Here is a 21,705-nt window from a genome sequence, read left to right as displayed (position 1 = left end):
ATGAAGCAGGGACCCCCACTACATGTTGGATGCATGTTAAATGTGTGTTTTAGGACATTTAACAACTTAAATCCTAAATACTTGTAAACGTCACCTTTGGCTCGGTACTTGGTCTGCTCCTTTTTCCCCCCTAAACCAAACCTCTTAGCTGAGAATAGCAGATCTACCAGTCATTTCTGAAGACCCCTTAGGGCTCCTGGACCCCCTGTTGAAGACCCCTGCCATAGCCCACCAATGAGACGTGGCCGGTGAGCGGACAGAAATGGTGCCACCTTACAAGGAACACCAGTAAAGGACAAATCGAATGACGACACGGTTTAAAAAGGGAGTGAAGCGCTCCGCTTAAAAGCTGCTAATCTGCCTGGGCCTCAGCAGCGGGGGGCGCCGTGATGGCAGACACCAGCCTGGGCGCTGCTCCTCCGTCTTGCTGGGGCGTCACCGGCCCTTCTCCGCCACCCTCCTCTCCGTCCTCCCTCTCCGTGCCCGGCAGGGGGCCCCGTCTCTGGGCCGGGGAGGAGGAGGAGTGGTGCCTGGACCGGGCCCGGGGCCTCCGCATGCTCGGGTGCAGGAACAGCGCGGGGTCCGGCATGGCCGTGGGCTCCGCGGGGCCCGTCACCCTCTCCACGGGGACGCACTCCCGGGAGCGCTCCGCCAGCCTCAGGGCGTGGCCCGAGGCCGAGCGGGCGCTCCTGCGCTTGGGCTTGACCGCCACGGGCGAGGAGGCCGGGGACGGGGAGGCCGTGGGAGAGAGCCACTGTGGCGGGGTCACGGAGCCCTGCCTCTCAGCCCTGTGCTGGGGCCCTCCCTGGTGGCTGTTGGATCCATAGACTGGAAGAAAGAAATGGACCACGTTACGCCCATATACTCTATAGACAGTAAAAGCCTATTTGGCAAGCGTGTGCATGCCGCTATCTTTCTACATCCTGTGGTGAAATGGAAATGAATAAGAAAAATCAAACCTTGGTTCGAAGTGGAGCCGTGAAATTGAGCACTTCCAGATCTATGTTTTTGATTCTATGTGTTCCCCCCTGTGTGTGTGTGTGCGTGTGTGTGCCTGGCCTGAAAACAGCGCCCCTCCCTTAACATGTGTGGTCATAAAAGGTACTGTTCGAACTCAACGGGACATTTCTCACTGGTGAGACAGGACACACAAAGCCACTCAGAGGGAGACCATGGGCTCCGCCCACGGCTCCAAAAAGAGTCTGCACACCACATTTGCTGCTCCCAATTTAGAGTTTACTTAGTGAGTTTACCTAAGTAAACTCTAAACTGGGAGCAGCAAATTTGGTGCGCGGACTCTTTTTCTTATTTACTGTATACTACTTTTAGTCCAGCACCCAGCCTACATGGCTTTGGATGTGCATGACCTCTCTGTCAGCCTCTATTTCCATGACATGGAAATTAAACCAGAATTCTATTGTTTGGGACAGAGCAGGAGGAGGGTCAATAAATGCTATTTATTGGTTGGGACCTTGTCCATCAAGCTAGCCACGCAGCTCTTACAACATACGCTACTTTATCATCAATTTCAAAATACATGGGACCATAATGTAACAAAACATGGTTACATTCATATCATGGTGATTACTAGCATAAAGTATTTATGACAATGTTTATCATAAAATCAAAGTCAAATCAATCAAGGTTCGGGAAAAAAAACATCCACTTGAATGGAGTATTATTCTTTCTGACACCATGCAGCAGGGAGGAAACAGCGAAACTAGCGTAAGAACTTGTATTTCCTATATGGTTTCATCTTAATTCCGCGGCCCTACCCCCTTGGTTGGATCTGTACTGGGGCCCTCCTTGGTGGTGGCTGTTGGACCTGTACTGGGGCCCTCCTCCCCCCTGGTGGTGGTGGCCCCCGCTGCCGCTGTTGGCCCTGCCGGCCAACAAGAGTCCCTGTCTCTGCAGCATGCGCTGCTGGTGCAGCTTCTGGCGTGCGGCGTGCAGCTGGAAGGAGAGGTGGGCGGCCGACTCCGTCTGCCTCTGCAGCTCCGAGTTGAGCGCCGTGGAGCGGTGGCTGCGGCGCTTCAGCTCGTCCAGGAAGCGGCGCTCCTTCTCCTTGAGCGCGGCGCGCAGGGCGCCCACCAGGGAGCCCTTGTGGCTCAGCTCCTGCCGCAGCTCTCCCAGGGTGCACTGCTGCTCCGCCAGGCGGGACTCCACGTCGCGGCAGCGGATCTCCAGGATCTCCTCCTCCTGCTGCAGCTCTGATGGAAGAAACCAACAAAAGAGAAAACTGTACGATTTAATAAACATACGTGTTATAGAGAAGTGGTTCCTAAACATTTCAGTTCGAGACCCGAAAGAGAGATTAGACGTTTGCCCGGGACCCAATAGTGAAAACAGCAGATCTACTAGTAAGACACCCTAATGGCGAGAAGCGTCCTCGAGGTCGCGCACATGGGCGCGTGCACACATGCACCTGGCATACTGCTGGGCGTGTGCTGGTGTTTTGGCATGGGATCATTTTTGACCAAATAATTCACAGACCTGTTTGGTTGTTTAAGTTGGACACAATGTGGCCATAGTTTGCCAAATATGGAGATGACTGATTTCTGACATCATAGATGTCTGACGTCATAGACCATGTGAGATTGACACAATATGTCCATATATGGGCATTCCCAGATATGGGCTTAATATTGATGACATCAGGGATCTCCATATTTGGGCATAAAAGGGACAAGGACAGAATTAATTTGCAAGTGTGACTCACGTTGCGGCAAACACACTGGTTATCATGAGACTGACACAATATGTCTATATATGGGCATTCCCAGATATGGGCTTAATATTGATGGGGATCTCCATATATGTGCATTAAAAGGTATTGTATTTGTGTGGTTGCCCTAACATGGCATCATATGGACATATTGTGCTAGTCTCATGTGGTCTATGGGGAATGCCCATATATGGACCTATTGTTTCAGTCTCATGTGGTCTATGACATCAGACATCTATGATGTCAGAGGTGTGACAGACAGACATGAGCTGCAAGTTTTCATACTAAATAGCGACCTATGGTCGCAACAAGCACACAACAAGTCGCTTCGCGCCACGTTGCAAGCTTGTAGATCAGCTATCTTCACTATTGCTATTTATATTTTTGCCCTATCCCACACATCTTGCCAGCCTAAAATGGCTCAGGCTAGAAGACAGCGTTAACCAACTAAAAATGGGATTGAATTTCACAATAGTCAATGCGACTCTGCCCTCAATCCCCTCAATCCCCGCATATCTGACTAAACTAATCTACTCTACTCTAGTATTGTGGCTGTGGGTGTCGCACATTTTTTATCTGGTATCTGTCGATCTCTATATTGGAACCCTGTGGAACTCCATATTAGGACAAAAATATGACATCATTATGATAAGATCATTATGATGACACAGGATTTAAACTCCACTGAGCTAACATGTCTAGTTATTATTCTATTGTTGCAAGGATCTACATAACAAACACATACTGCAATTATCATGTAGCTACCAGTCAAGATATTTTGTCACCACATCACAAAAATAAAAGTATTTACTTTTAAAGTTTAAATTTAACAAGTCAACAGAATGTGACGGTAGCAGAGAAGATTGAACCCTCATTGAAGACTTGAACTATTGACAAATGAATGAATGGACGGTCCTGGAGCTGCGATCATGGACGAGCAGGCTTTGCTGGGACTGGACCCGAGCGCGGATGCCTGCTCCAGGCAGCGTGCCGCGGCTTACTTCGAGCAGCTCACAGAGTCCCAGGACGCTTGGGAAGTGTGTGCAGAGGCCCTGGCCAGAGGGCTCTATGACTGTGATTCAGTTCTTTGCAGCCACGTTCAGTTCTTCTGCTTCCAGGTTCTGGAGCATCAGGTCAAACACAGACACGCCGGTCTGAGCAGCGCCCAGCGGCAGCTCCTCAGAGACACGCTGATGGAATGGCTCCGGCGCCAGACTGCGACCGATGACGAGAAGACAACGCCCTTCGTCCGCAACAAGGCGGCCCAGGTGTTAGCCCTGACCTTCACCACTGAGTACCTGACGCTCTGGCCCACGTTCCTCTCGGACGTGTTGTCCCTGGTGGGGCTCCACAACCCCCACGGCGTGGACGTCTACCTGAGGACGCTGGCGGCCATCGGCCGCAAGGTGGATGACTGCGGCTGCCATGCCCTGAGCTCGCCCGAGGAGACGCACAGGAACGCGTCGATCCGGGACGCCATGCGGGAGCGCTGCGTCGTCCCCGGCCTGGTGGAGTCCTGGGTCCAGATCCTGCAGGCGTACGGTCCGCGGTCCCACCCCGAGCTGGCCCGCCGCTGTCTGGAGGTGGTGGGCGCCTTCGTCTCCTGGATCGACCTGAACCTGGTTGCCAACGAGCGCTTCGTCGGCCTGCTGCTGAGTCACATGTCCGTGGGGGAGGAGCCGCGATGGGAGGCTTGCAACGTTCTGTCTAAAATGGTCAACAGGGGCACGGACTCCATGAACAAGACCCGGCTGGTGGAGTCTCTATGCCGGCTCCTGCAGTCTGCCGGCTTCTTCGAAGTCGAACAGCAGCAGGACACAGTCTTCCTAGCCAAGATCTCCGGCCTGGTGAGGGCCATGGGCCAGGCTCTGGCGCTCAGCTGGACCAAGCTGGTGAAGTCCGGCGGCGTGACGGCGGGGGTCGAGACCCTGCAGGCCATGGAGTCCAAGGTCCCGCTGCTGCTGCGGCTGCTGGCGCACAAAGACCGCAACGTCTCGGCCAATGGGGTGGCCTTCTGCTGCGAATATCTGCACATCCTCAAGCAGCTTCCTGAGCTGACAGAGCAGCAGAGCGCAAACGTACAGGCGGTCACGCTGGTCGTCATGAAGAAACTCACTCGCGACGACAAGCGCTACTTGGAGAACGAAGGAGAGGACGAGGACTTTGTCGAGTACAGGAAGCAGCTGAAGATGCTTTTCGATCGCCTGGCGCATCTCTCTCCCGAGGCGGTCCTGGAAGCCGTGCGACGCGTCTTCACCTCCATCATGCAGAGCTGGCAGACAGCTCCGCCCGCGCAGGTGGAGGTGGCTGTCAGACTGCTGTACATGCTGGGAGAGGCCCTGCCCGCAGGTTCCCTCCATGCTCACTTCTCCGGGAAGGCCAGCGGCGTCCTGCGCGACATGATGCGGACGCTGGTGTCCTGCGGAGTGAGTGGCCACCGTCACGCCTCGGTGTCTCTGGAGTTCTTCGAGGCGGTCGTCCGCCACGACGGATTTTTCCTGGTGGAACCGCAGCACATCCCCGACGTTCTTATGGTGTTCCTGGACCAACGAGGGCTGAGGCACCCGGACAGCGCCAGGGTCCGCAGCCGGGCGGCGTGCCTCTTCTCCAGGTTCGTCCACGCCCTGCGAGAGCACACAGCCGCCTTTGCCGAGGACGTCCTATCCGGGCTGCGGGACCTGCTGGAGCTCGGTCCTCCCGAGGAAGACGGTGGGCGCCACCGCCCGACACCGCTGCTGACCGGCGACGACCAGCTGTTCATCTTCGAGGCAGCCGGCACGCTGATAGCGAGCGGCCAGAGCCTCCCCGTGGAGAGGAAGCAGGCCCTGATGAGGAGCCTGCTGTCCCCGCTGATGGACACCTTCCGCCACCTGCTGCCCCGGCTGCCCCAGGAGACGGAGGCCGCGAGGCAGTTGGCCCTAGCCGACCGTCTGAGCCGTGCCGTGGGCTACGCCGGGCGCACCAGCAAGGCCTTCACCGGTCAACATACGGTGAAGCAGCAACACATGGCCAAGCAGCATGGTTGCGCCGAGGTGTACCGCGACTGCCTGCGCACCTTCCTACTCGCGCTGGGCTGCCCCGTTCAGCGGGGGGTGCTGCGGAGCGCTGTGCACTCCTTCCTGCACCGCATGGTAGTCTGCCTGGAGGAGGAGGTGCTGCCCTTCGTCTCCGCAGCCGCGGAGCAGCTGCTGGCCGACGACTGCGAGGCCGCGGAGCTACAGGAGTTCATCCCGCTGGTGGCTCAGGTGGTGGTCAGGTTCAAGGGGCCCCGCGTCGCTCCCTTCCTGCGGCAGGTGTTCATGCCTCTCGTCACAGCCGTCTTCCGGGCACTGGGCCAGCCCGCCCCGGAGAACGACTGCGACGCGGCCCTGGAGAAGCAGATGCTCAGGCGGAGCTACTTCTCCTTCATCCAGACTGTCGTCGCCGGCGGCGGCGAGATCCTGGCCGAGCAGGGCGCCGAGAACGTGGAGCGGGTGCTCTTCACTGTGCTCCAGGGAGCCGTGGACTACCCCGACCCCGTGGCCCAGAAGACCTGCTTCTCCGTCCTGTCCAGGCTGGTGGAGATGTGGGGAGGGCAGGAGGAAGCCGGGGCCGCGGTGCCTGGCTTCCCGGACTTCATCTACAAGCATGTGGTCCCAGCGTGTTTCGCCGCTCCGCTCGCGTCCTCCCTCGACCCGTCGGACACCCAGGCGCTGTCGGAGTGCGCCGCCCTGACGCTGAAGAGCGTCTTGGCCAAGCGAGGGGCCGAGTTCACCTGCTTCCTGCAGCAGCAGTACCTGCCCTCGCTGCGGGTGGCGCCGGAGGTGGCGCGGGAGCTGTGTCATGCACTGCAGCAGCCGGACGTCAAGGTCCTCAAGAGCTACGTCAGGACGTTCTTTCAGCGGGCAAAACCATAGAGACGACCTCCTCTGGTTGGATCAGAACCCACTTGAAAGCATTGTTGGCTGCCATGTTGATTGGTCAGATGAGTGGGCCATGTGCGTATTCAGAGCATGATTTAATTTCATTATCAAGTTTAGAACTGTTTAGAATAAATTCCATTACTTATTTTTACCTGATTCTTAAAAATAGTTAAACAGTCATTAAAGTTGTGAATTGTTTTGCCAATTATTTGGCAAAAAAAAATCGATAAAAAAATCGTAATCCTCAAAAAGCGTCTAAAATATTACTTTCACAATGTACCTATGTAGACTAATGAATTTGATGTACAGTATATAAGATAGTTATAAGTAGATAAGTACAGCATATATAAGATTGGTAAGTAGATATGTAGATTGGTTCACATGTTTTTGTTACTTAGGATTGCTATTCTTTTTAGGTTTAGTTTTAGGTTTTTTTATCAGGTCGTACAGACCTGATCTACATATTGTCGGGCACCTACAGGCTACAGTAGTAGGCATCCAGTCATCATTTCATGTTTGTATTGGAATTCCCATAAGCAAATCTTTAGATCGCTTCATAATAACTAAACGTTCCAGAAATAAACGATTTTGTCAGGTATGTGACTGTCATTTATGATATTGATTTACATTTGCCATCTGTGTTTGGAGAAAAAAAGAATCTTACTTTCTGGATAAATTATAGTACTTTTTCACCTTCAGTTTCACATCCATATGAGTAGAATCACCAGGTAGGGTTATTTGTTTATTCCTGGAACACAGTTCTTACATGACGCGATCTAAGATTCCCCTATACTATAGGGGAATCTTCGCGTCATGTAAGATGGCCTATAGGGAATTCCAAAACATAAAATAACGTTGCTGTGACCCAGGGGGTTAGAATCCGCTAGCGGCAGTGATGTGGGAAAATAGTAGCTCTACAAGTTGTGAACCTGTATGTAGATTTTCTGTATGTAGTAGATCTTCTATTTTGTTAAGAGAATTGATATGGAATGGAGGGGAAAAAGATCAAACGCTGAGTCCAACCAAAGTACCTGCTATTTAGTAAATATAGAAGGTTTAAGTGAATAGTTCACCCACACACACATTGATTTTTTTTCTATTGATTACTCAGCCCATGGTGACTTCAATTCTTGGATATGTTTTAAATAATTCCTAAAATTCTTAAAATAATTTGTGTGTGTGTGTGTGTGTGTGTGTGTGTGTGTGTGTGTGTGTGCGCGCACGCGTGCGTGAGTGTGTGTGTGCGTACGTGCGTGCGTGCGTGTGTGCGTGCGTGCGTGCGTGTGTGCGTGCATGCATGTTTGAATATTATAAGGGCGGAATAACCTACATACTGAATACACCTACACCCCCCCCCCCCACACACACACACAGTGCAGACAGAGACATAAGCAGAGTACACAGCCCTCGTTGTTTCCATGGGGATCAATAAAGCTCTATCTATCTGTGTAATCCTGAAGCCAGTGTGACCGTGTATCATTCTGCTGTAAGCAATACTGTGGCCCTGTCAGCAGCACCCACTGGCGCCAGGCAGCGCCAAGGCCATATGGGCACAGGGTCATATGGGCACAGGGTCATATGGGCACAGGGTCATATGGGTACAGGGTCATATGGGCACAGGGTCATATGGGCACAGGGTCATATGGGTACAGGGTCATGGGTACAGGGTCATATGGGCACAGGGTCATGGGTACAGGGTCATATGGGCACAGGGTCATATGGGTACAGGGTCATGGGTACAGGGTCATGGGTACAGGTAGGGCTGTCACAATTATTACATAATCGTCTAATCGTGATTATTTGACATAATCGTGATTATTTTTCATAATCGTCATAATCGTTTCCATGTCAACAATAGTGGAAATAGCAGATATACAAGCTCACAACGCGTCGCGATCGGCAATTTCCACTATCAATGTTCTTTTTTAAGTATAAAGTTATATGTCAGTAATTTCTTTGTATATTTAGGTTATGTGTCATATCTACCATATGCAACTTCAAAGCCTAAAAGCCAAACAGAAATGTAATTATCAACGACAAAAACACAATTAAATCGCTAATCGCCAATTATTTGAATGACAATTAATCGTCATGTAAAATGTCATATCGTGACAGCCCTAGGTACAGGGTCATATGGGTACAGGGTCATATGGGCACAGGGTCATATGGGTACAGGGTCATATGGGTACAGGGTCATATGGGCACAGGGCAGAGGTGGTAAACGTGCTCACATTGTTACTTGCACCAGCAGAGCACGCAATATTGCGTTCGGCTGCGTAGGTAGGTAGCAGTGTGTTTAAGTTGTAGCCAATCAGGGACCAGCATTTCTGGTAACGTCATCATTACGAAACACAAAATGTATATAGGGCTGAAGTGGTTAATGTTTGTTTTGTAATATTAATCAAAATCTACAAAGTAAAGTAAATAGTAACTAAGCCTTTTTTTGTAGTGGAGTAAAAGTACAATATTTGCATCTGAGATGTAGTGGAGTAGACGTAAAAGTATAGAAAATTGGGAATACTCCTCCTGTAAAGTAAAAATGCCTCAAAATTGTACTTAAGTGCAGTACTTGAGTAAATGTACTTAGCTACTCGGGAAACCCTTATGGGTCCATTACTGTCATTTAACCTGCTAAACCACCTAACCACTTAACCACAAAACATTTCTGAAATGAAATGTCTAAAAAATAGCCAGTCTACAGTACAAGCTCACAAAGCATTGAAATGTTTTATGACACAGTGCCGTGATTTTGTTTTTAATTCGTCCAAAGAATCATATGCCTGACCTCATTGAGTTCTGTTGCTCTGCTGCAAACGGTTCTGCTTAATTGTGATTTTGTATGAACTGTTGTTTTTAAATTGTTGAGTGCCTTGACAGCCATATATAAATAACATGTATTATTATTATTATACTCAACGCGTATGGATAATAGATATACTTCTGTCCGTTCTCTGGATTAAATAGTCTGTTTTGTGCACATTTTCTGAAAGCATGCAGGTGTGAAAATTACACATCTGCAACGTGCAATACTATGCGAGCAATGCCTCTAGCGTTCTGAATATACTATATGTTCTGAACAGGAGTATGAATGGACATTTAGGAATGGACATTACTCCTCTTGACGGCCCAGTGTGGTTAAAAGGTACAAGGATGTCTTCCCTGTGGATTTTCACTTCCTCACTGTAAGCGGCAAGCGTTTCTGGAAAACATTAATTTGTTTTTACCTTTGCTGCGTCACTCCCCATCTCTCTCCCCATTTCCTGTCAGTCTGCTGTCCTATCGGACTTGAGTTACAACTGTACTTTGACCGCTTTCTCCCGCGCGCTGCGACAAGTTGTGAGCTTGGAGATATGCTGTTTTTGTTATTTTCATAAGGCCCTTTTCGAAAGTTCAGCTCCTCCTCATCTCTAACATCCTCTGCACGTCCCTGGATCCTAGGGGTTCACATAGTTAAAAAAATATCACTATTTCTATTTGACAAAGGAGACAGACGGGTACTGAGAGAAAGTGCTTCGGCCAGTAAATGGCCGGTCAAAAAGTCAAATCCATTAGGGCTCATGTCCACAGAGAACTCAAAATGCGCAACTGACAATCAGGAGGAGGATCAAATGACCGCTCCTTTCCAAAAAGTTGAACCTTTTCCAGCGTGAAGCGCCCAGGGCGTTGCACCAAAAGAACGCCGGGCATTGGCAGCGATGAAGCGCAGCAGTCGGTGCTGGGACGGGGAGCGCACTATATGAAAGTTCCTACCGTTGTACTACTGTATGTACTACTGTATGTCCACCAGGCACCAGTTCCATCCATATAGGCCTAATGCTATATAATACATACAGTCTTTACATAGAAATACATAGCCGCCAACTCAAAGGGCATTCTATGTGGGATGTACGGCCCCTTACTCGCAATGAGCTGTTGAATATTATGTGTCCACAGCTTTTTAACTCTTAAATGTGCCGTTTTTTTGGAAGACAAAATGTGTATGGGGGGCTGTGCACTGTAGCTCATTCAGACAGAGGCCGTAGTAGGCTGAGTACATATGGGGCAGGGATTAACCCTTTGTAGCACAAATCCCCCAACACATCCCCACCCACCCCCCAAGTCCAATCAATCAAATGTCAATGCAGGCCATCTGCTGTGATCCACTATATAGACTAGAAGAGTCAGTTTGTCACTGTTAACCCATTTAAGCCTAGAATTATTTAATGTTTAACTATTGAAAAATAGCAGATATACAAGCTCACAGCGTGGCACCGAGTGCCGGGCTGTGAGCTTGTATATCTGCTATTTTCTTTAGTTAAAGCATAAAATAATGGTTAAAGTGGTTTAAATCTAAAGTGACACTGATTTGCATTCAGGCCTAAATTTAAAGGCATCAATATTGTCCTTGCATGATATGAGAGTGGATGGATGTTCAGGCTAGGGCTGAATGGATATTTATTATATTGATGATTTTTTACATTGTCTTTTTCATTCATATTCTTGATGAATTGAGTACACAGAATAGAAATGTTTTTTTTTGTGTAATCCTTTTAGCATAACTGAAAAAATTGTATTGCCGTACTGTTTTCAACATGATAAAGTATTCAATCAATCAATTAATTGTGGGCTCGCCTGGAAGGCGAGCACACGTATGTTATCTTCATTATTTATTTATTTGTTTATTTATATATGTGTATCTCCTCAAAACTTTGGCGCGCTTCATCTCTTAAACGCTTACACCTTTCAACACCATTCAAATTTTTATGTGTTCAGCTTACTGAGGACAAGTGTGCTTGTATTTTTGGTTTTGAAATGTTTTGTAGTATAAATATAAAAAAATAAAAATGTTTAACTTTAAGCACCCAATGCATTTCCAATGGGTCCCCAGAGTGGAGAGAAGGATAATAGACCCATGTTTATGTTAAGGCGCTGTGGCTGCAGTGTTCACACTTCAGATATGCTATCTATATCATTGCGTTCACACAGGTCTGCTCTCTGATTTGATCCAAATGTCTAAGCTGTGTGATGTATAAAACTATAGTTATAGTTAAAACTATAAATAAATGTCCCTCTCCACTCTACTGATTACACAGCTGTGATCAAGAATCAAGTCCGGGCGATGGGATGTAAATCCCATAGCCATATATCCTAGAGCCCGCAGGGACAGTCAGCCATATTAGTGGTTGTTGTTGGTTGTCAGGGAGATATCAAAACCAATGCATTTCCAAGTCAGATCCACAAACACAATAAAAGCCATGCTCCACTCCTCAGTCTGGAGTGGCCACATAGAAGAACGCCTTGGTTATAGACATAGTGGAGGACATATGTGATCTGGGATTGTTAGCCTACAGTATATGCACTCAATATACTCCACTACAGTTGGAGTCCATTTGACAGTTGCTGGTTCCCAAACACAGAATCAAAAATGTAGATCTAGAACACATATAATATGTACAGTACAGTAAGGTTCAGTAGAGTACAGTAAAAGTACAGTAAGGTTCAGTAGAGTACAGTAAAGTACAGTAAGGTACAGAAAGGTACAGTACAGAAAGGTACAGTAGAGTACAGTACAGTAAGGTACAGTAAAGTACAATACAGTACAGTAAGGTACAGTAGAGTACAGTAAAGTACAATAAAGTACAGTAAAGTAGAATAAAGTACAGTAAGGTACAGTGGAGTACAGTAAAGTACAGTAGAGTACAGTAAAGTACAGTATAGTAAGGTACAGTAGAGTACAGTACAGTAAGGTACAGTACGGTACAGTAGAGTACAGTATAGTATAGTACAGTAAGGTACAGTACAGTACAGTAAGGTACAGTAGAGTACAGTACAGTAAGGTACAGTAGAGTACAGTAAAGTACAGTAAGTTACAGTAGAATACAGTAAAGTACAGTACAGTAGAGTACAGTAAAGTACAGTAAGTTACAGTACAGTACAGTACAGTACAGTACAGTACAGTACAGTAAGGTGCAGTACAGTATAGTAAGGTACAGTACAATACTGTAAGGTACTGTACCTTACAGTACCTTAAAGTATCCTATTTGTTGGGTTGGAACCGAGCCCACACTGTTTCGAAGGAACAGTATTTCTAGTTGGATATTGATATTAGAGAGACTTCGGATATTCTAATATATATTTTTGAAAAATGTAAAAATACATTATCGTCACAATATTGATATCGAGGAATTTGGTTAAAAAAATTAGCGTGATATTTTCCCCCAGTACTAGTTCAGGCTATAGATGCAATACACATTCCCAGATGCAATGCGGTGGCGACTGCCAGACACAGCAGTACTGCACCAGTGCACTTCTCAAATGGGATCATTAACTCATACTGTAGAATTGCTCATTATGTCTACTGTACCATAGCAGAGCAGTCTCTCTCTATCTAATATTCTATTTCAGTATACAGTCCCCCAGAGGGGAAAGGAAAAGCCCTGAGTCAGTGCATGAGTCCTGGGCTGACACAGCTGACCCTGCACCAATAAACAGGTCATTCTGGCCACACGGAGATCAAGGTGAGCTGGGGTGGCTACTGGTACTGGTACTGGTACTGGTACTGGCTAGCCACAGTCACAGCCACTTCAAGTAGAGTGACCCTGGAACAGTGGTTCTCAAACCTTTTTGAGAACAAATGCATATTGGCTGCGGACCCCGATTTGAAAGGATTTTGTGCCAGAGACCCACTCGCGTGGGCTGGATTAACATTTAGGGTGGGCAAAATGTTCAGCCGACTCAGCGCCATTCGAGTTATGTCCCGATAGGGACAGAACTGTACCTCATATCCACCCCAGTCAACATTGTTTGAATGTGTTCGAATACATCTGGGGTCCCATCACACGGGTCATCTCGACTCTTGTGTGGCTGCTCCTCTTATGCAAGCTTTATATAATGTGTCCAACTCGTGTATTAATTACTCATGTTTTATATGCATTTTAGTCTTGTTGATGTATTGTGCTGTTTCAGCCCCCCCTTCCAGTCAAACCTTTGACTTCTTGGAACTTCCATCCTAAGAAGTCACAGGTTTTTGCCATCTTGGGAGTGAAAATGCGTTGGGTTTTAAACTATCCTCATTATGCTGGGGAACACCCTGGAATCCCCTCAAGGACCCCTGCCCTGGACAATCAAGCATCATTTCCCCATTTTGTCTGGCCCGATTGTTCATTATATTATATGAACGATCACATCATATCGATCATATTATATGAACGATCGGGCCAGACTAAGGAAGAAATACGCATGAGATGTGCAGAGACCAGATGTGTGTGGTTGTTGATGGGGAGTGTGAGGAGACAGGGTGGTGTTCATTTTTGTGTTTCCACTTAAACCATATTATACTTTGCCCCCCCGGGGTCCCCCAGGGGTCTGTACTTGTCCCCTCCTTTTTGCCCTCTACTCCAAATCCCGTTAAAAATAGCCGCTCTACAAGTTTGGCAATTTTTTGATGAATGATTGCCCAGAATAGGGGATCCCTCATTTATTCCCTTACCTCCCATTCTCTCTTTGCATAATGCCTAGTTTCTTCTCTCTCTCATTCTCAGTATTTTCATGGCACCATACAGTGGTACAGCATGTACGCTGATGATGATGTTGCTTTTAGGCAGCCCTTGCTCTCTCCTTCTCTTCCTCTCTCCATGCCTCTGCCCTTCCGTTCATCCATCCATCCCCCTCTCCTGTGCTCTCTGTGCTGCTGTATGCTACTAGCCACCATCTCAGCAGCCATGGTGAGGTCACATCCTAACTATAGAACCCTTTTCATATCAAGGTCCATTATTACTTGTGCCAGCAGAGCGCGCAAGGACTGCGTTCGGCTGTGGATGATAAGGAGGTAGGTAGGTGGGTAGATATGTATAGGTAGCCATGTGTTTAAGCCTGTAGCCCAATCAAGGACCATCATTTCTGGCAACGTCATTATTAACAGCCAATGAAGGACCAGCAATCCTGGTGATGCCAGTGGTGATGTCACTGGCATCGCCAGTGGTGATGCCAGTGGTGAACTGGGAACCCTTCAGTTCAAATATGATGTGTAGCAGGTGGTTCTCAACCGTTTTATGCAGGGTTGGCTGCATAAAAAGGTTGAGAACCACTGCTACATAGACGTGGTTCATAATATGCCTCTCTCTCTCCGGTGCTCCTACAGTACGTCTCTTTATGTCTGATCACCCCATTCTGTCACCTTGTCTCCTGTTACTGTACGCTGCATGTTCCTCTCTCTACCACTCCCCCCTTACACACACAAGCACACTCTCTCTCTCTCTCTCTCTCTCTCTCTCTCTCTCTCTCTCTCTCTCTCTCTCTCTCTCTCTCTCTCTCTCTCTCTCTCTCTCTCTCTCTCTCTCTCTCTCTCTCTCCCTCTCTCTCTCTCTCTCTGACAGACTGTAACTGGATTCCCCCGCTGGGTCCACGAGGCAAACGAGAGCCAGGAAAAGAAAGAATTGCATGCATGGATCAATGTGCCAGGGTGGATGGCTGGGAAACGGGGGAGGGGTGTGTGGGTGTTCTTTGGTGGTGGAGTGTGTGTGTGTGTGTGTGTGGGGGGGGGGGGGGGGGGGGGGGGGGTAGGGTCGGGCGGGGGTTGGTGGTAGAAGTATGGGATGATGGTGTGAGCTTTGAAGGTATAATTATAATAATGGTGATATAGTGTTTTTCACTGTCTACTGTTACAATGATGATAATAGAAATGATGTATTATCTATCTATCTATCTATCTATCTATCTATCTATCTATCTATAAAAAGGGGGTCCTCGTGGCGTTTATGAACTCCATCTAAACCCCCTCCCTCCACAACTAACACACAACACAGCGGCTGCAGTCAGTGTCCCATTCACTACTCCATGCTCCTGCATGTGGAGTAGGGCTGGGCAATTGACCGAAGAATACATCCAGACCGACATTTAGAACCAATAAACAACTCAATCTTCTAGGTCAGGGGGTCTTCAACAGGGGGTCCGGGACCCCTAGGGAGGTCGAGGTCCTCAGAGTTACAACAGATTTGGGGCTGCCAAATCTTTGTGTGATACATTTTGTTATACATGAGCCACTTGCACCCTAGCATCCCTATTCTGAGAACTTTAGCCGAAAATAGCAGATCTACAAGCTCACAGCACAAAGCCTTGTGGATCTGAGGTCACAGAGACCTTGACCATAGACCACCTACTTACAATCAGTTCATCCTTGAGTCAAAGACAAGTGGACATTTGTGCTAAAAACCCGTTCACATTTATGGGTACAAACAGACGAACAGACAGACAGAACAACCCGGAAGGAAACATAATTCCTCGGGCCACGGCTGGCTGTTGCATAAGAAGCAGGCAGGTGCACTCATAGACATCAAAGGGGGAGTCAAGCACCTGCCCTTGTACCCGTCTGTAACAAGTGCCCTCTCTCCAGACCGGGAATGCAGCATTTACTATAGTAGCTAAATCGGTAGAGTACACTCGCCTTTCTAACCACAAGGTCACGGGTTCGTTCCCGGGCACTGCCAATTCGTATGCGTATGAGTAGCACAGCTTGACTGCGGCAAGTCGTGCGGTAAGTACTGGGAGCTGGTAGGTCTAGGTGTTGTGCTAGACCTTAGCAGATCGTCTATTGTCACTATTCTTGCCAAAAGGTCCCCATTTATTTACAGATTCCAGCCCCATGCCCCACTATCTCTTCTGACCATTCTCTGCAGGTCCCTGATAAGAAGTGAGAGGTACAGTATGGATGCGGTCAGCAGCAGCACAGTGTACCTGTGTACACCTCTGAAAATAGCAGATCTACAGATAAGCTCACAACCCGTTGCACTGCGACACGTTGTGAGCTTGTAGACAGTATAGATCGGCTATTTTCAGCATACAACCAAGTGTAAAATCAGGCATTACGACGCCACCAAGGCCTGCCAAAATACATTGTTGTCGATAAAATCAACTGTAGATTTAGTCTACTAAAACGTATATTTAGTCGACTAAAACTAAAACTAAAACATTTCACATTCACTAAAACTAAAAGACTATGAATAAAACAAAATAAAAAATGCTGTCAAAATGAACACTGCAATGTACAGCAGCACTGTAATAAATAGACATTTTGTGACGTACCCATTTGGCTCCTGCCTGGAGGCTTCACCTCGTACTCTGTAGTCAGCTCTGAGGAACACACAAGAGACAATTTAATTAGTTTATTTGACTGACAGTGACAGAGAGTGAGTGAGAGACCTGAATGGGACAAAGAAAAGTCAAAACGTACAAGAGGGATCTACAAACATGGAAACGTCCAGTTTCAGTGTTTCACAATTTACAGAAAGGTTTTCATATAGATGACTGACGTCATGTCCACATGGAAGCCATATCGTTAATTAATAGACCCTGTAAGTCGTTCCTCTTTCCTCTGTCACACCCATTCTACCTCCTGTTGTCAACTCAGCACAGCAACCCCACCCAGGCTGCGTCTCAACTCTCAAGTCCTTAAATCAATCCTATTTCCTATTTCCCTTTCTTGTATGTTAGTCCCTCCCATTGAGGAAATAGAGAAGAGGAGATGTCCCATTGGCCATTTCTGATGACATCATCACAGGTGATAGGCCAACTCCCAGTGGGCGGGACTAACATACAAGGAAATAGGAAACAAGTGAAGGAAATAGGAATTATTTAAGGACTTGAGACGTGGCCTATAGACATAAAAAGGTAGACGCCTCCTCCGGCTCTGGGGCGTCTGTAAAAAAGGGAAGGCGATATGGAAGGCAAGCTTCCGGAATTCTGAAGCGTTTCAGAATCACGATTGGTAGGCCAATCAGAGGCGGTACTCCCTCTTTCCCAGAGGCACTTGCTTTGGCAACGTAAACGTTGTTTCCTCAAGCCAATAAAGCTCCTTTGAACTGAATTGTCAGTCAAGTCAAGTCCCGGAAAAGACACCCCGTCATTGGTCAGTAGTCACTTTGAGTGGCAGCGTGCCTTCCGCACTTCCGCCTTGCGCCTTCACCTTTTTTTTACAGGTCGCTCCAATGAACTGCAGTGGCGAATGAGGTACGTACCTAGCTTTTTATATCTATGATCCCATGCCCACATATGACAGGGAGAGAGACAGACAGACAGACAGACAGACAGACAGACAGACAGACAGACATAGAATTGAAAACAACTTAAAAAAGCATTAAAGAACAAAGCACAGGCAGAAAGGGGAAGCAAATAAATAACAAATGACAAAGAAACAGACAGACAGACAGACAGACAGACAGACAGACTCAGACTAGCTGACTGCCAGTAAAGTATTGATTGACGTGTGCTTCCACAGCTGCAGAGAGGGATACAGTAAGAACACAGAATGAAGACAAGCTTGTTCTTTCCATGCTGTCTTTGCTGTTCACTCCCTAACAGGCACGTGCACACATAGACATCAAAGAGGGCTTGAGCCCCTAACGTTTTATCCGTCTGTAAAAGGTGCCCTCTCCAGACCATGAATTCAGTTTTTACTATGGTGAAAGACATGCAAATGCACTCTTTCCATGCCATACTTGAAGTGGCATGGAGTGGCATGGACACTTGGCAGTGTTCAAGAGAATTGCCTTGTCCAAACTCTCCTGAACTTTTGAAGGAATTGCCCTCTCAGTGTAGAAATTCATGTCGTTACGCCACATCTCCAGTATTGACTCGATAATGCTTAGTTCAGTGTGGTATCAAGCACTGAAAATAGCTGACCTCCAAGCTCACAATGTGTCGCAGTTTTCGATATTTTCACCAAAAGGCCCTTTTAGAGATTTCAGCACCTGCCTCTCTAACATTCTCTGCACGTCCCTGCTCCCTAAGCAAGGTCAACTCAAGGTAATAATACATCAAATTAATAGAAATAGTAATCTAGGACCGTAGGTAACCCTAGAACCTATCATCAGTCTAAACAGTATCATATACAAAAATCAATAATCTGTACATTGAAAACTATACACACACTATACAGGATGTCTACATCTGTCTACATCTGTCTACAGCCTATAACATGCTATCTAAATTACATTTGTGCCTTTGCATAAGCCTGCAAGGTCGTCAAGACTACAGAAAGTGCTATGGAAAGTGCTATCGCCAACAACAACATAGAATTCAGGATGCAGAAAATGTACAGGTGATGTGATGCTTTGTGAGCTTGTAGATCTGCTATTTTCAGCGAGTGACACAGTAAAAAAACCAACCATTGTCCGAGAGTCCAGACTGAGACGCATCTTTAAGAAATCCGATTTTAACACATTTTAAAACTACCTAGGAAATGTGGTTCAAATGTGATTAACAACTAATCTGTTTCCAGTATTTTTTCTCTTTTATTGCAATAAATTAAAAAAAAAAAAAAGATTAGGCCAAAAATCTTGTCTCTAAAGTAGCAAAAGTAGCAGATTGGCAGCCTCAGGATCTGCTGCTTTTAATTCTTTTGTGTGCCGCTGTAAGTAAGCCGTTCATTTACAACAACAACAGTTAGACTATGTGAATACTGGAGACTATGGTTTCTGGCCGACGACAGCAACGCTATATCCCAGAGGGTTCAGCCAGTACAGTGTACGGAAGTCATCCACTCAGCTCTGCTTTCACCTGGTCCAGGACCCTGGACAGCTCCATCAGGGACCATTTCCAAGCAGTGCTTTGCAGAAAGTGAAAGGGAGTCTTTTCTGCTCCCTGCAGGGTGATTGTGGGAATTGCTTTTCCTGCTTCACCCAGCAGATGACTGCTCTTGATGACTCAGATGAGAACACAGGGGGGGGGGGGGGGGGGGGGGGCTATTGGGGCTCAAGTGTCTTGTTCGGGGGGATACTTCAACACATAGTGTACACTGTTTTTGTTGTTTTACATAAATGAATGCCCTACTTTGTCGTGCAAGTGTTGCATAAGAGTAGCGAAAATAGCAGATCTACAAGCTCACAGCGTGTGGTGATAAGTCTGTAAAGTGGATAAGTCTGTAGGTTTTATGAATATTATGCCTATAGAAAGTATTAACAAAATCTTGTGAGTATACTGTATAATAACTAGTGAAACTGGAGCCAGCCAGGTGCGCGTCCTCTGCCTGACTTTGGGTGTGGGACGTGCTCAGCTGATAAGGTTAAAGGAATATTCACCCAAGAAATTACTTTTTTTCCGTTTACCTACCCAGTGGTGTCTTTGACTCACACTGAGTGGTTTCTTGACATTTCGCGCGTTTCTGAAAAAATATACTCCATTCCCATTGAAAAGCATTGGCAGAATCTGCCGTCATAGGTAGAATTAAACTTCGGTGTCACCGTTTTTTTTTTTTATCATGAACATTAGTGAGGACCAATTATATGAATATAGGTTGAAAAGTGGTGAAGTTGTCCTATAACTTAACCTGTGCTGTGTTTTTGTTTTCCATGGCAGTTTAGTCGAGGCATGCTGTGTTCAGTAACGAATAACTACAGAACACATGGGCCAAACGGAAGCACAGAGATAACCTCCGTCTGTACCAACAATCGGGGGATCGGTCGTACTGGAGATGAATATTCTGTGACTGCTTGAAAAGGTCAGAAAAATAAAATGTGATTTGTGCTTTTGTGATTCATTTAGTTAATTTGGACATACAAGGTTTCCACCCGACTGATATCGACGATATGCACACACACACACACACACACACACACACACACACACACACACACACACACACACACACACACACACACACACACACACACACACACACACACACACACACACACACACACACACACACACACACACACACACACACACACCATAGTAATAAAGCAGAAAGCCTGGATATCCATCATGAGCCATAAGCAGGAAATGATGTAATCTACAGGAACTATAGGATGACATCAGCGCATGTAGTCATTCATTGGCTGAGATGGATGGCTCTACTACAGACATGCAGCAGAGTAGCAGACTGTGACAGCTCTCTAATGGTCCTGCTGTCTCATCTATTAAAGCAGTCTCATCTATTAAAGCACTATAGCGGCTGCTGCTAACTCAATAGAATAAGTCCCCAGCTAAATGACTAGCTAGAGTAATAGGAGTAACCAAATGGACCCTTGCGAGTGTTGTAACTCAGGATGTATAAATTGAACCAAATAGACCCCTTTACGAATCTGTAACTCTGAGAGTGTACACATAGAAGCGAATGGACCCGTAAGGAATCGTGATTTACGATATTATCGCCATAATCAAAATCCATTATCCTGGGGTGGAACATTTGCCAAAAAATAGCAGTTGTGAGCTTGTAGATCTGCTATTTTTTGCAAAGACATTTGATAGAGTGAAAAAAGACTGTATCAAGAACCTTTTACTTATAATTATAGAGAGTTTAAAGTGGTACCGGATATGCAGCTCAGCAAATAAAAGCTGAATTGATCCCATGCAGTGCATGACGGAGGACGATGTCACGATAAATGTAAATCTCCACGATACAATTATTGTGAGTGTTTTCATCACCATAAACGATGATATCGCTTATCGTCCCATCCCTATAAGTACAGTAGGAGTATAGAGTGAGTGTGGTACCGGAGCATCGTTTCTGCAGGGAGAGGATCTCCAGGTGCAGGCCGTGCAGCAAGGTGAGGTGCTCCTGCCGGAGGAACACCATGCTCCTGTCCACCGCCTGGATCTGCCGGGTCAGCATGCTGTCCGCCGTCTCCATGGCCGCTCCCCCCGCCTCCCCGCTCCGGCTGTACACCGGCGGCAACACGCACCCGTTGAGAGGAGAGACGTCGGTGTCCATGATGGCTGGCTGGCTGGCTGCTGCACCTTCCTCACCCCCTATACCCAAGGCAACAACGACAACAACAAAGAAAGACATGATGCCATCTCCGGTTTACTTCCTGTATCTGTGTGAAGGGTAAAGCCGCTATCAGAGTCGGGTCCGCGGTGGAAGGCTATCCACCGCGGTGTAGTGCGGTGTAGTCTTTCCGAGTCATAAAACTACAACGTTAACCCTCAAAAAGACTACACCGCACTACACCGCGGTGGATAGCCTTCCACCGCGGACCCGACTCTGTTCGAGGCTTAACTGACGCGCAAGTCCGCATATCAAGAGACAGAGGCATTAACCCCCATCCACTCCCATGTTAAGGGAATAACCCGGTAGGAGTGTTAGGTCTCGCTGCGGGGTCA

General features: G+C 47.2%; 2 protein-coding genes across 2 annotated transcripts; one reads left to right on the top strand and one right to left on the bottom strand.

Annotated features, from left to right (window-relative positions):
* Positions 1–352: 352 nt before the first annotated feature.
* ccdc92ba (coiled-coil domain containing 92Ba) lies at positions 353–21,232 on the bottom strand (the record flags this gene model as incomplete). Its single annotated transcript, XM_080731941.1, has 4 exons — positions 353–828; positions 1,776–2,210; positions 16,687–16,734; positions 21,097–21,232. The coding sequence occupies 4 exons, from the start codon at positions 21,230–21,232 to the stop codon at positions 353–355; spliced, it is 1,095 nt and encodes a 364-aa protein (XP_080588067.1).
* LOC308289697 (exportin-T-like) lies at positions 3,652–6,621 on the top strand (the record flags this gene model as incomplete). Its single annotated transcript, XM_080731440.1, has 1 exon — positions 3,652–6,621. Exon 1 carries the CDS (start codon positions 3,655–3,657, stop codon positions 6,619–6,621), a length of 2,967 nt encoding a protein of 988 aa, XP_080587566.1. The 5' UTR covers positions 3,652–3,654.
* Positions 21,233–21,705: the final 473 nt, after the last annotated feature.

The sequence above is a fragment of the Nannobrachium achirus genome, assembly GCF_963921795.1.
Source record: "Nannobrachium achirus genome assembly, chromosome: 8".
Lineage (NCBI taxonomy): Eukaryota > Metazoa > Chordata > Actinopteri > Myctophiformes > Myctophidae > Nannobrachium > Nannobrachium achirus.
Note: the sequence above shows the minus strand (reverse complement) of the source record. Positions and strands in the feature narration are given on the sequence as shown.